This window comes from Poecilia reticulata, linkage group LG5, assembly GCF_000633615.1.
Source record: "Poecilia reticulata strain Guanapo linkage group LG5, Guppy_female_1.0+MT, whole genome shotgun sequence".
Taxonomy (NCBI): domain Eukaryota; kingdom Metazoa; phylum Chordata; class Actinopteri; order Cyprinodontiformes; family Poeciliidae; genus Poecilia; species Poecilia reticulata.
Window position 1 is genome coordinate 20,906,296 of NC_024335.1, and position 11,405 is coordinate 20,917,700.

Below are 11,405 nucleotides of genomic sequence, written 5' to 3' on the forward strand. Positions count from 1 at the left end.
ACATTTGTAAGAATAAAATGCCTCTGTGCATATTATGTTTTTATTTATTATTTATTTAAATAGCGTGTACTTTCACATATTGACACCGCAGCAAAACCACTTAAATTCGTCATAGTCTGCTCAGTGTCGTTCCAAAGCTCAGGCACCAGGGGTCTCTATTGAGCTAAGTAATGGTTTAATCACGGTTTGGTACGTTTTTAATTATAGCGTGTTTTGTGGCGAACATGGTCATATAAATGTTGTTTACTATTGGTCCTATGTGTTTTAGTGCATATAAAATGGTCAAATAAAGTTATTTTAATAAACGCTGAATCCATAAAACATTACAAAATATTTTTCAATGATTTTTACCTTTTTTTCTTTTTCTTTTTACTATTCTTCTTATTTATCCGTCTAACTTTTCACCCATTGGATATTTTTGTCATCATTAAATAATTTTTTTTTTTCAAGAGCAAGGTTGGGCGAATCTGTCGAGATATTGCACTTTAATAAAATGATTGAAGGAGGGATTTCGAGACAGTATCAGGTTACATTTACCGACTGAGAGCAGTTCCGTTCGGTCCTGTTTTGGATATCTTTCGCTGCTCCTCATCACTCTGTAATGTAACTAAGACAAATGCTGTTGCTGAACAAATCAAAACAGGACCTGTTTCCCAAACTATCGTCAAACGGGTAATTCACTGGCTTAAATTTTGCGTTGAGGAGGAGCATGATCATGAGGGATGCTGTTATTCTTCAGGCTCTTCTTTTCATTCACAGTAAGTAGGCTGAACTTCTGCATTGTTGTTTGTGTTGCGAGAGCTTATACAAAAGCAGCCATCTTTTGCTCGATTAATAAACGGAATCCCTTGCAAAATTAGATTCCCCCCCCAGGAAACTTGTCTCTACGGTCTGGCTATTAAAATGAAAACATGAAATTATTTTTATGACATCTGAAAAACATGTCACAAATTTGTTTCTCATGTCAAAAAAAGTGCCTTGAAACGTAAAAGATTTAAGGCATTTTTAAGGAAAGTGTGTTAAAACTCATAAATACATAATGAAAAAAAAAAATACCCAAAGTACAAGTATTCATGAATGGATCTGCACCTTTAATCAGAGTAAATCAAAATATGTAATATGTGGCAGTTTGTCTTGAAGCTACTATAGCTGTTTTCAGCAGCTCTCTTGTCTTTGCAAGACAGCTCAAAATCTGATTGGATGGAGATTACTTTGAAAATATTGCCACAGATTCTCAGCTGAATCTAGTTCTGCACTTTGACTGAACCGTTCTAACAGATGAATATCCATTATTCTGGATTATCTCCAGAACAATCTCACCTATATTTTAGTTCCATCCATTTTACCATCAACAAAAAGCAAGTTCCCCTTTCCAGCTGAAGAAAAGGATCCCTAAAGCATGTTACTGCCATCACCATCTTTTAAGTTTGGCGGGTGTTCGATTTGCAGTTTTATTTGTACTCCAAACATTCAAAGTTGGTGTTATCTCATCAAGTACTTTGGTCGACACATTCACCATGACATATTTGCTTGTAGCCCCCTCCACTCCTCCATAACACATAGATTTGTGAAATACATAGTTAGCAAATGTCCTGTCACCAGATTTTCCCGCCTGAGCTGTCAATCTTTGCTGCATCTCCAGTGTTACCATGGAGCTTTTTGCCTGCGTCTGCTACTAAAGATCTCCTTGTTCGGCCTGTCAACGTTAAAGGTTAAAGGTTAAAGGTCATGTCTTGATAGCTTTGCAGTCATGTCGTCATCATCTGGATCAAACAGTTCTCTGTTAGGTAATAAAAACTTTGGAGCAGGGGTGTCAAAAGTGTAGCCCGAGGGCTACTTTTGGTCCTTTCGTGTTGGCCATTGATTACAATTCAATAATGACATAAATTTGGTTTGTCAGTTCAAGAAGTTGCTGATACACATGCAAAAAAACATGTTAGGATGACAGACGTTCAGTAAAGCTCATTCAAACGCCCACTTGGACTTTAGTTTGTATTCTGAAACCAACAAAACATCCTATTTCTGTTGTGGAAAGCATGTCTGTTTAAGGGATTAACGCATTTATTCCTCTCCGTTTTTTTTTGTTTTTTTTCTTCAGTCTCTGTGGCGTGCTTCTTCACAGCAGGTATGCAACTTTTTGTGTGTGTGTGCAGCTGTGATTTACATCTCTGCTTTTCCTCCTCTGGGGGAAGTGCTGAAGACATTCTGCTCTCTCTTCCAGTGTCCTGTCAGTCTGATAGCAGCAGCAGTGTGGTGGTTGCTGGCTACAACGTCAGCGGCCCCGCTGGGTCCAACTTGGTACTGCAGTGCATGAGCGGCCGCATGGTGTGGACCAGGGACAGGGTGCGGGACAGACAGAGGGTGGTCCACTGGGACATGTATCGGGACACCCCGGACTTCGCCATGGAGAGAGTGGTGGACATGTTCCCGGCTGGAGACCAGAGGCTCTACCACACCCACAATCTGAGAAGGATCAGCCTCAACCCAACAGCCTTCAAGGATGGGAACTTCTCACTGGTCATCAAAGGTCAATGATTTGACTCTACATTCCATTTTTTCCTACTCCTTTACTGTTTTTTTTCTTGCGTATAGTAATGTTCAAAGTCTTTTTTTTTAAGAGTCAGGATGAAAATAAAAAAAACAGAAGAGAAGACCTCATCATCGTTCTCCAGCTCCTCGTTTGACAAGTTATCAGCTAAATCTGATAACTTGTCCTAAACTCCTAAAATTGTATTTTATGTCTGTCAAACTGTTCTACATGTGTTCCTTTTTCTGAGGTTAAACTCAACAATTGGAAACAAAACTGTACTTATGATAGGTCACAAAAAAAGTTTTTAAAAAATCCAGTTTAAATTGCTTCTTTGAGCTGTTGTCCGTTATGTGCCTGTTACTCCATTGAATTTAGGAACCCTTACATGCTTAAGTAGGTCATTAAACTCATGTTATGTTTATTGTTGTAATAAAGTTTGTCTGACGTTCTCAAACATTTAAAAACTATTTTAAAAAGGCAACAAATCATTTCCTGCTTCTCTTTGTGACGGCCGTCTCACCGTAACTGTACCTCGTTCGCAGACGTGAGGATGAACGACAGAGGCCTGTACTCCTGCAACCTCCATCACCTCTACTGCCACCTGCACGAAACAGTCAGAGTTCAGCTCAACGTGACCAAATCAAGTATGGCTCTCTGTCGGACTGACTCATGGTTCACAGCAGTGGGTCCTCTATAAGAGTCCTCTTTGATGTCATGTCTTTTCGCCCCGAAGAACGCAAGCAGCAGCGCTTCTGGGACGGACAGAAAGCGGTGTATGTGGTGCTGCAGGGGACCACCGCCGTGCTGCCCTGCATCAACCGCCGCAGCGTCTGGACAGACTGGAGCGACGAGGAGGAGGACCAGCAGGCGAGTGGATAAACAAGGATCACGTAGATCTGCTTTCATTGTTGTGCTACTGCATCTCATTGACAGCGGGTTGTGCAACGTGACCAGGTTGTCCACTGGGACCGTCAGTCCCCGGGAGTCCAGCACGACAGTGCCGATCGACTGGTGGACCTGTACGCCTCTGGAGAGCAGCGCAGCTATGGGCCTCTGTTCCTGCAGAGGAAGATGAACATCAGCAACAAGGCCTTCTCAGAGGGTGACTTCTCTCTAACAATAACAGACCTGCAGGTATGCGTGCATGTGTTGAGGTGAGAAACAAATCGTGTGTATGTTCTTGCTACGGGCGGGAGTACACACTCTATTAGAACAATCACAAGCTAAAATGTTGCAGCCGTGCGTTTGGTTGGAAGCGTTTTGCAAAAGTGAGCATGCATGAGTCTGATTTCCAAAACGCATGAAAATCTCATCAGCAACGTAGCTCTTGTCGAGTCAAAATTTATAGAGAAGCTGGGAGCTTGCAGCCACAACATGTTGAGCACTCAGGTGAATAAAGTCATGGATCAGGAGTTGCTACAACAGCAAGTAGAGGAAGGTTGCAGGGATCTCAACTGTAATGGCAGCTAAACTTGTCAGTCACCTCAGGAAAAGACAGTCAAATACATAAGCGCTGGGCCGTACAAGTACAAAACAAAATCAACTCAAGGGGAACCCAAAGTAATGGCAGGAGTTACTGCAAAATTTCATAGATGAAGCTCAGTGGACGAAAATGGTAATGGAGGAGATGATAATAGGCCTAATCTATAGCATCATACTATAGGACAAGACCTAGAGAGGCCTCAGCAACTTCAGCTTTGAGTTTAATCAAAATGAAACATTTTCACCTTATCCCTCAAACTAGACATGGCGTCTGCCTCAAGACACCTGAGGTCACTTGATCTCTGTGCCTGTTTTACGTCGTCGTTTGCAGCTTATCTTACCCGTGTGTGTTGTGACAGCTTACAGACCAGGGGACATATTCCTGTCACCTTCACCATCATTACTGCGGCCTGCATGAACGGAGACAGTTTCGAGTCACGGTGGAGGCCCCTCTGATTCGGAGCACACAGCCGGTTGTAACACTTTCCCGAGACAAAGGTAACAAATCTATCTTCTGTTTCCAGATTTAATAGGTCAGCCCCTCGAGCAGAGCAGATGTTTTAGCGCTTAACCCAACGGAGGCATTATGAGCGCGTACATCTGGTCTTTCCTTCACTCTCGATGCTCTGTCTCCTCTCGGACTTTCCAAACAACAAAGCAGCAGAGGAAGAACTCAACCTTTTTTTGTGTTGGTTTTGTGTTTCTAGGGAAATATTTCTTTTCTTTTTTTGTGTTGGCCTAACATTAAACTCCTGAAGCTACATTCACTCGTGTTGCACCACATCCTAACATTGCCTCAAAACTCAAAGCTTCTCTTTCACAGTGGATGCTTCACACACTTGTCTTCACGACTTTCTGCGTGGACTTCTATGGATTTGTGTCTCGACAGCTTCCTTCGCTGCATTTCTTTGACAATGAGAACGTTTCAGTGTTCAAAGAACTGTCTATGTTTCCAGGAGATCTAAGTTTTCAGGGGCAGATGTATCAAAGAGGGAAAAAAAAAAAAATCTTACAGAGGGACGTTTTGCTCGCAGCTGCCTACGTGCGCCTGTGTGAGCCAGGTCCTGTGTGTTTATAAGAGCATGCCAAGATGGCTGATTTCATTTCAGTGGAATCTGCTGACTGATGTCCAGCTACATCCGCAAAAATAATCCACCTCTCTTTCCGAGCCGCGATTGAACGTCAGGATTGCTTCTCGGGAATGAAACATATTTTATCCCAATGATTTATCTCCAGTAGTGAGTTTGTCTTCTTCAGCGGTCTGTCACAAAGTTATGGGATTTAATCTCCTTTGCTGTAGTTTCTCTGCTGCCGTGTATACTTTGGCTCACCCTTTGCATTCTGCAAAAAGTTTCCCCCTCTTCCTTTTTTCCACTTTTATCTTTTCTCTGCCCAGTTCCATTCCTTTGATGAACCAAATGCGCTGAGTTTTGAAGTTTAAACTTGGAAGATCGGATCATGTTATCCGTCTGATCCTCCCGTCTGAACTTCCTCCCCGTACGTTTAAGACACGACTATACCCTGACTAAACCTTGTGTTTGCAAAACCATCGTGAAACTCAATGGAAAGGTCAGATGGCTTGTATTAGTTTTAAGTACAGTACAGCACAGACAATCTGGGTTTGGGGATGTTGGGGCGAGGTCGTCTCTGAAGAAATTTCTCACCCTCTCCTCCCACTCATGTTCTCTTGCTTATTCACCCCTCTTGCCTTTTTTTTTTTGTGCTTCTTTTATGTTTTACTGCCAGGAAAAATAAATCACAGCGTCACACCAGTCTGGATCTGATTTTGACTCACATATGTTGAGTCTGAGGTCCACAGCTGCTTCCTGATTTACACTGTTTTTTTTTTGAGAAGCTAATTGAAACCAGGCCCTTTCTTTAGCGTCTGCTTCCCAACGTCTAGCTGAACCTCACGTAGCGCAGTGATGTTGGCTGAGTGAACACTCTTCACATCCTTTTTGTGTTCAGCCTTATGTACAGATTTAAATCTGTACATAATTTTTTTTTTTATATATATAAATCTGTTTGGAAGAGCAGTGCAGAAATACTTCTTGCCCTCTAAGTTTTTCACATTTTGTCACATTACAGCTGCAAATTCAATTTATTTTATGAGGATTTTGCATTGTGACAGACCACAACAAAACTGTGCAATATTTTGAACTTACATCTCAAAATATACAGACAGGTTTCTGACGGGTGAAGGGGTTTTCAGTTTGCATTTTTCAAATTTGAAGTGTGATATTCATTTGTCTTACAGCCTTTTTTACTCTTAACCAATAATTAAAATCCAAATCCGTCAGAAGTCACCTAATTAGTAAATACTAATAGTCTAATAGTCGTCCTGTTTGTGATTTAATTTGATTTCAAGTCCTACTGCACCTTACATCCTTTCCCTTCCATTTCTCAAATTGCACTATTTTTTTTTGGTTTGTCAGATAAAATATATCAGTTTGTAGTTGTAACATGACAATGTTACAGGAATAGGAATAATTTTTGCAAGGCATTACGGAAATTCACAATGAAAAGGTACGTGTGCTAACTTGAAATTTTGACAGTTATTTTCCTGCTGTGGAAGAAAAAAAAGGAAAAAATAAATCAATGAGTCTTTATATGAGATTCATCTGCAAAGATTGCTGCTAGCTTGTTAAATGTAAGTAGAACCAGCTGACATTTTCTCTTCGTGTAACACTCAGACAGCAGTAAAGCTGACGCACCGCGAGTCATCAATGTCATCCTGCCTGACCAAAAGCACCACTTTCTCCTGCCGCTCGTCTACGTCCTCGCCTCCTTCCTGCTTCTGGCATCCTTTACGCTCGTTGTTGTCCTCGTCATGAAACGACGACGTAAAGCCAAAGGTCTGATTTAACGTCTGTCAAATTGATTCTCTTTCAGTCACTTAAAAATTAATGTTCTTATAAAGTGTTTTTTTTGTTTGTTATTATTTTAGATTTTTCTCCTAAAGTATCTGTTAGGTAAGTGCTTAATAAGACATTACTGTGAAATGGAAGAAGAAAACTCTGAAAAGTGTGGCATGCATTTGCATTCAGACCCCTAAGACACCTGTGTCAAACTTCATCCTGAGTCTAATCCAGCTTAGCATAACCATTAATGTGGTCTTCAAGACTCTGGAGGGCCACATAAATAGAACTTCAAGATAAAAATAGTTTGCTTAAGTATTATACGTGTCAGATCAGGTTTATTGTACCATACGTTGAATCAGTGTGAAAAGTATTATTCCAGTTTAAGAAGTACTCATCGAACACAGAGAAAGGTGTACTATTTTAACAGTTTGTTAATGGTAGATTTAAAAATAAATTCTTGTGTTTTGAGGACATCCATGATCTGTGTCAAGATTTAAATATGTTAGAACTAGCTAGTATTTTTGGGATGTCTATTCTCCGTCGTGAGCTCAGGCTTCATCCATGTTTTCATCAGATCTGACCAGCTCCCAACTGCTGTCCCTGCTGAGACCTCCACCGTCAGTTTTGATGGTGTTTTTTTTAGCATGATTTACAGTGGAACATCTGAGCCTTCCCCTAAACAGCTCTGTTTATACTGAGTGAAAAACACGCACAGGTGGCCTCTGCTCTCATTTCACTACGTTGCATTTAGAAGTTTCAGAGTTAAGTGGTGGAAATACAAATGCCTACACTTTTCAGATTTGTATTTGTAAAAAAAAACCACAAAAAAACAAGGCATGCTTCTTTCCATTTTGCAATTATGGATGACTGTGTTAAAGTAAAATCCCAATAAAAATGCAATAAATAAAATGTTACATTTGCTATCTGTGTCTTTGACTCCGAGTCTGATGTTTCCTCACGGTGACAGGTCCAGCAGAAGTCCCAGCAGCTCAGATGAGTATGAGATAGACATTGGTGAGGTGGACACGTGTACTCAAGAGGAGAAAGGATTTGGTAAGCTTACAGCGTCTTGTTCTTTGGCATCCTTTGGAGCATTGAGTGGAGAAGTGAGGGACTGTTTTTTGTTTATGCACAACCTTCATAGTTTTCCGTTAAAAACTACAACTGTGAAGGTGGATCTATGGAGTGTATTAGAAACAGTCCTCTCACAGGGCATAAACCTAATAACTCTGTTTGTTTAGAATACAAGAACAACCTGCTAAAAGAAAACGTCCTGATGAAGACCCAGCCAAAAGTCATTGATCTTGACAAAGGTATGCCAACGCTCTCCCAAGTGAATCATCTTGAATCCCCCCCTTTAGTTCCCTCTAACCCTGGTTTTGTTTTGCGTCCTGCAGAGATCCAGAAGTTTTCAAAGTGAGACAGAAGTGAAATCTGAGTCACTGGCGGGTCCAGAGGCTGCATTTTCTCTAGACAAAAACACATCCACATTACCGTCTGTTGTAGCCAAAGGAAACCAGGCTGTATTTTTTTTATTTTTTTTGGATTGGGTTTTGCCATTACTAGAAAAAAAAACAAAAAAAACTTTGCTACACACCTGCCGTGTTTCGGCACAAAAAAAAGACGTTCTTTTTAATTATGGTCAGTTTCGGTGAAGACGCGGCGCAAATCGAGCCCTAAATGCTACTCAAAGAAAGCATGTAGATAAGCTGAATGGTAAGCAGGTCTTGTTTCAAGCTGCTTCTGTTCTTAAACTTTTGCTTTGTTCTTTATGTCACTTATCCAAGTCAGACGGACTGAAGCAATGCTGGAGTGTTACAAATGTACGCTGCACAACAATTTATCGACTTCTCTTTTAAAGACTCAAAAATAAGAGCAGTTTTACGCTTAACGCCGCTGCTTTGTCACTAACTCTTTAAATATCAAACATAAATGACTCCATTTATCTACAGCTATGAATTGAAGGTGGACAAGAGAAACCAATGAACAGAGGCTTCTTCTTCTTCTAACAGCAGCCTCTTCTGTTTGTCTGATTGTTGAATATTATTCTTGTCTTGTATCATGGCATCTATTATGGTTATAGAACAGTATTTCAATGCTGTGCTTTAAGCATTCTGCGTTAATTAATCATTTTAGATGTCATAAAGACGTATTTACATTTTTACTTTGTAGTTTTAGCTCACAGCTTTCCCTGGTCATGAGCTCCCCCTAGTGGTGCAGCAAGAGTACTAACATCCATTCCAGTGGGACAACAGATACTATTTTTTATTTTATTTTTTTCCTTTTTGCTAAAAGGATGTAATTCAGCTTTCTTTGTTCGGTTTAGTGCCGTCTGTAATAAATGTCGTTTGTGCTGCTGCACTTTAATGCTCGTACATTCAAGGAATAAAGAGATGAGGAATTTTACATTCAGTACTTTTTTTCTTTTTCTTTAAAGGTAATGTCTATACCAGTGGTTCTTAACCTGGGTTCGATCAGTCGGTCTCAGGGGTTCGGCGGAGCCTCTGCCGCGGAGATAAAGACACACTTTGTAAAGTCGTGATGACGCCCCGCTTTGCCATCACTTGCTCCAGAGGATCACGTTACATTGCTTAGCCAATCAGAGCTGTGGAGGAGCCCTGATTGAAGGAGATCCACTCTCAGCATGGATTTGAACTTGTGCCTTTAATTACTTTAGTCGCATCTTTTCGGGGTTGCTACTGCCTCTAGTGGCGTGGGGGTGGTAACACAACTAATATAATTATATTACTAAATCAGAATACCGCAAAGTCTTTATTTATTATACATTTTTTATTCTCAAGAATGTAGAGCTAATTAAATGATCTAAACAAGACCTTAAAGTGGTTCCAGTTTCTCTCRAAGGCCAACTTGTTGAAACTGTGGCAAATTTTAAATACCTTGGGTCGTTCCTGGACAGTCAGCTCAACTTTGCTGAAAAAACACTGACTATATTTTGAAGAACTGTTCTCAGAGACTCTACCTCAGAGACTTGGTGATCATGGGGTGACCCAACTATGTCTTGAATTTTGGGGGGGGTCGTATTTTATTTATCACTACAGAAGGGTTCAGTGAGTGCGCATATCATATGAAACTGGTGGGTTCGGTACCTCAAAAAAGGTACCGAACCCACTGGTCCGGTACCTTTGTACACTACACTATGTTTTAAAACTCATTGTGCGCATTGGTCTCTCTCTGCAATTCAAAGGTTCCACGTATAAAATTTCTTGACAAAGTGTATATTTAATATAGCGTCGAAAACATACAAGTGGGATTTGTGTGTTGCAACACAAACAAGCGTATCAATGGGTTGTGGAAGCAAAAATGAAGGCTTGAATAGTTGTCAATTTTTTTTTCCCAAACGAAAAAAAAAAAAAAAAAAAATCAGAAAAAAGTTGTTTTTTTTTGTGACTTTTACTTCAATTACACTAAATGAAGACTGCCTTCAGAAATCACCTGAGTGAAAGAGCAATTTCATTTCAGTATTAATCTGTTTTGAGGCCCTGTGAGGTTTTTTTTTTTGAGTTCCTCCGTTTTTTTGTTTTTTGAGAATATTAGTGAATAAACACTCATGAAGACTAAAGAACATAGCAGACAGGATGGGGAAAAATTAAGTGATGTTTAAATCAGATTACTAAGCAACTCAACAACATAATTATTAGTTATACAACCCACATATCTGGCATTAATGCAAAGTAGACAAGAACAAAAGCTGGTGGTTAAAGAAAACCACACAAAGTCTCATTTGCAGTTTAAGGCAAATCCAATCCTTTGGCCCAAATGCAAGCATGAAACGTGGTGGTGGCATCGTGCTGGGGAGGTTTTTCTTTTCAGCAGGGGCATGGGAGGACGTAGCGAAATGAAGGGAAATCCTGGAGAACACCCTGTAAGGGTTCTCAAAAGTCTTCAGACTGAGATGACCTTTAAGCTGCAGCTGCTTGTGGCAGAATGGTCCAGTCAAAGCAATGCTTAAGTCATGTGTTTCAAATACAATGAAATACAAGGGCATCCCAAACTTTTGAGATTTTTATTTGTTAAAGCACAAATAAGCTTTGTGTTGACATTACCTATAAAATACAATGCCGTACTGAAAAAGTGCGTACACGAGGATGACTGACAGCAGTAAGACCCCCCCTCCTTGCTCTGATTTGTTGTTTGTGACAGAGCTGTGCCTTTCTGTACATGGCTGTAAAAATCACAGGGGAGGAAGCAGGGAAACTTACATTTTTTTCACAAATTTTCAGTCTCATGTTACGCCGTCATGACACAGTCCACTGGTAGTTTTAAGAAATATGTAAAAAACCAATTTAAGTTGCCCACAGCAGCTTTACTGATCACATAGTTACGACACCATCTTGATATATTCGTTTTTAAAAGCAAAACTGCCATGCCACACACCAAGACAGGACACACACACACGCAGAGATACCAAGACAGAACACACACACACACACACACACACACACACACACACACACACACACACACACACACACACACACACACACAGAGAGAGAGAGAGAGAGAGAGAAAGA

General features: G+C 40.4%; 1 protein-coding gene across 1 annotated transcript; it reads left to right on the forward strand.

Moving 5' to 3' along the window:
* The first annotated feature begins 523 nt into the window (after positions 1-523).
* LOC103464890 (matrix-remodeling-associated protein 8-like) lies at positions 524-9,279 on the forward strand. The gene is made up of 12 exons (XM_008409281.2): positions 524-758; positions 2,099-2,125; positions 2,222-2,527; positions 3,073-3,174; positions 3,264-3,397; positions 3,485-3,664; positions 4,372-4,510; positions 6,706-6,867; positions 6,960-6,984; positions 7,841-7,926; positions 8,115-8,186; positions 8,271-9,279. Exons 1-12 carry the CDS (start codon positions 710-712, stop codon positions 8,291-8,293), a joined length of 1,305 nt encoding a protein of 434 aa, XP_008407503.1. The 5' UTR covers positions 524-709; the 3' UTR covers positions 8,294-9,279.
* The last annotated feature ends 2,126 nt before the right edge of the window (positions 9,280-11,405 follow it).

Excerpts from the sequence above, each read along its gene's own strand:
- LOC103464890 (XM_008409281.2), top strand. The coding sequence starts at position 710 with ATGATCATGAGGGATGCTGTTATTCTTCAGGCTCTTCTTTTCATTCAC. Across the intron at positions 759-2,098 it reads GGCTCTTCTTTTCATTCACA|TCTCTGTGGCGTGCTTCTTC; the intron begins GTAAGTAGGCTG and ends TTTTTTCTTCAG. Across the intron at positions 3,398-3,484 it reads ACGAGGAGGAGGACCAGCAG|GTTGTCCACTGGGACCGTCA; the intron begins GCGAGTGGATAA and ends CAACGTGACCAG.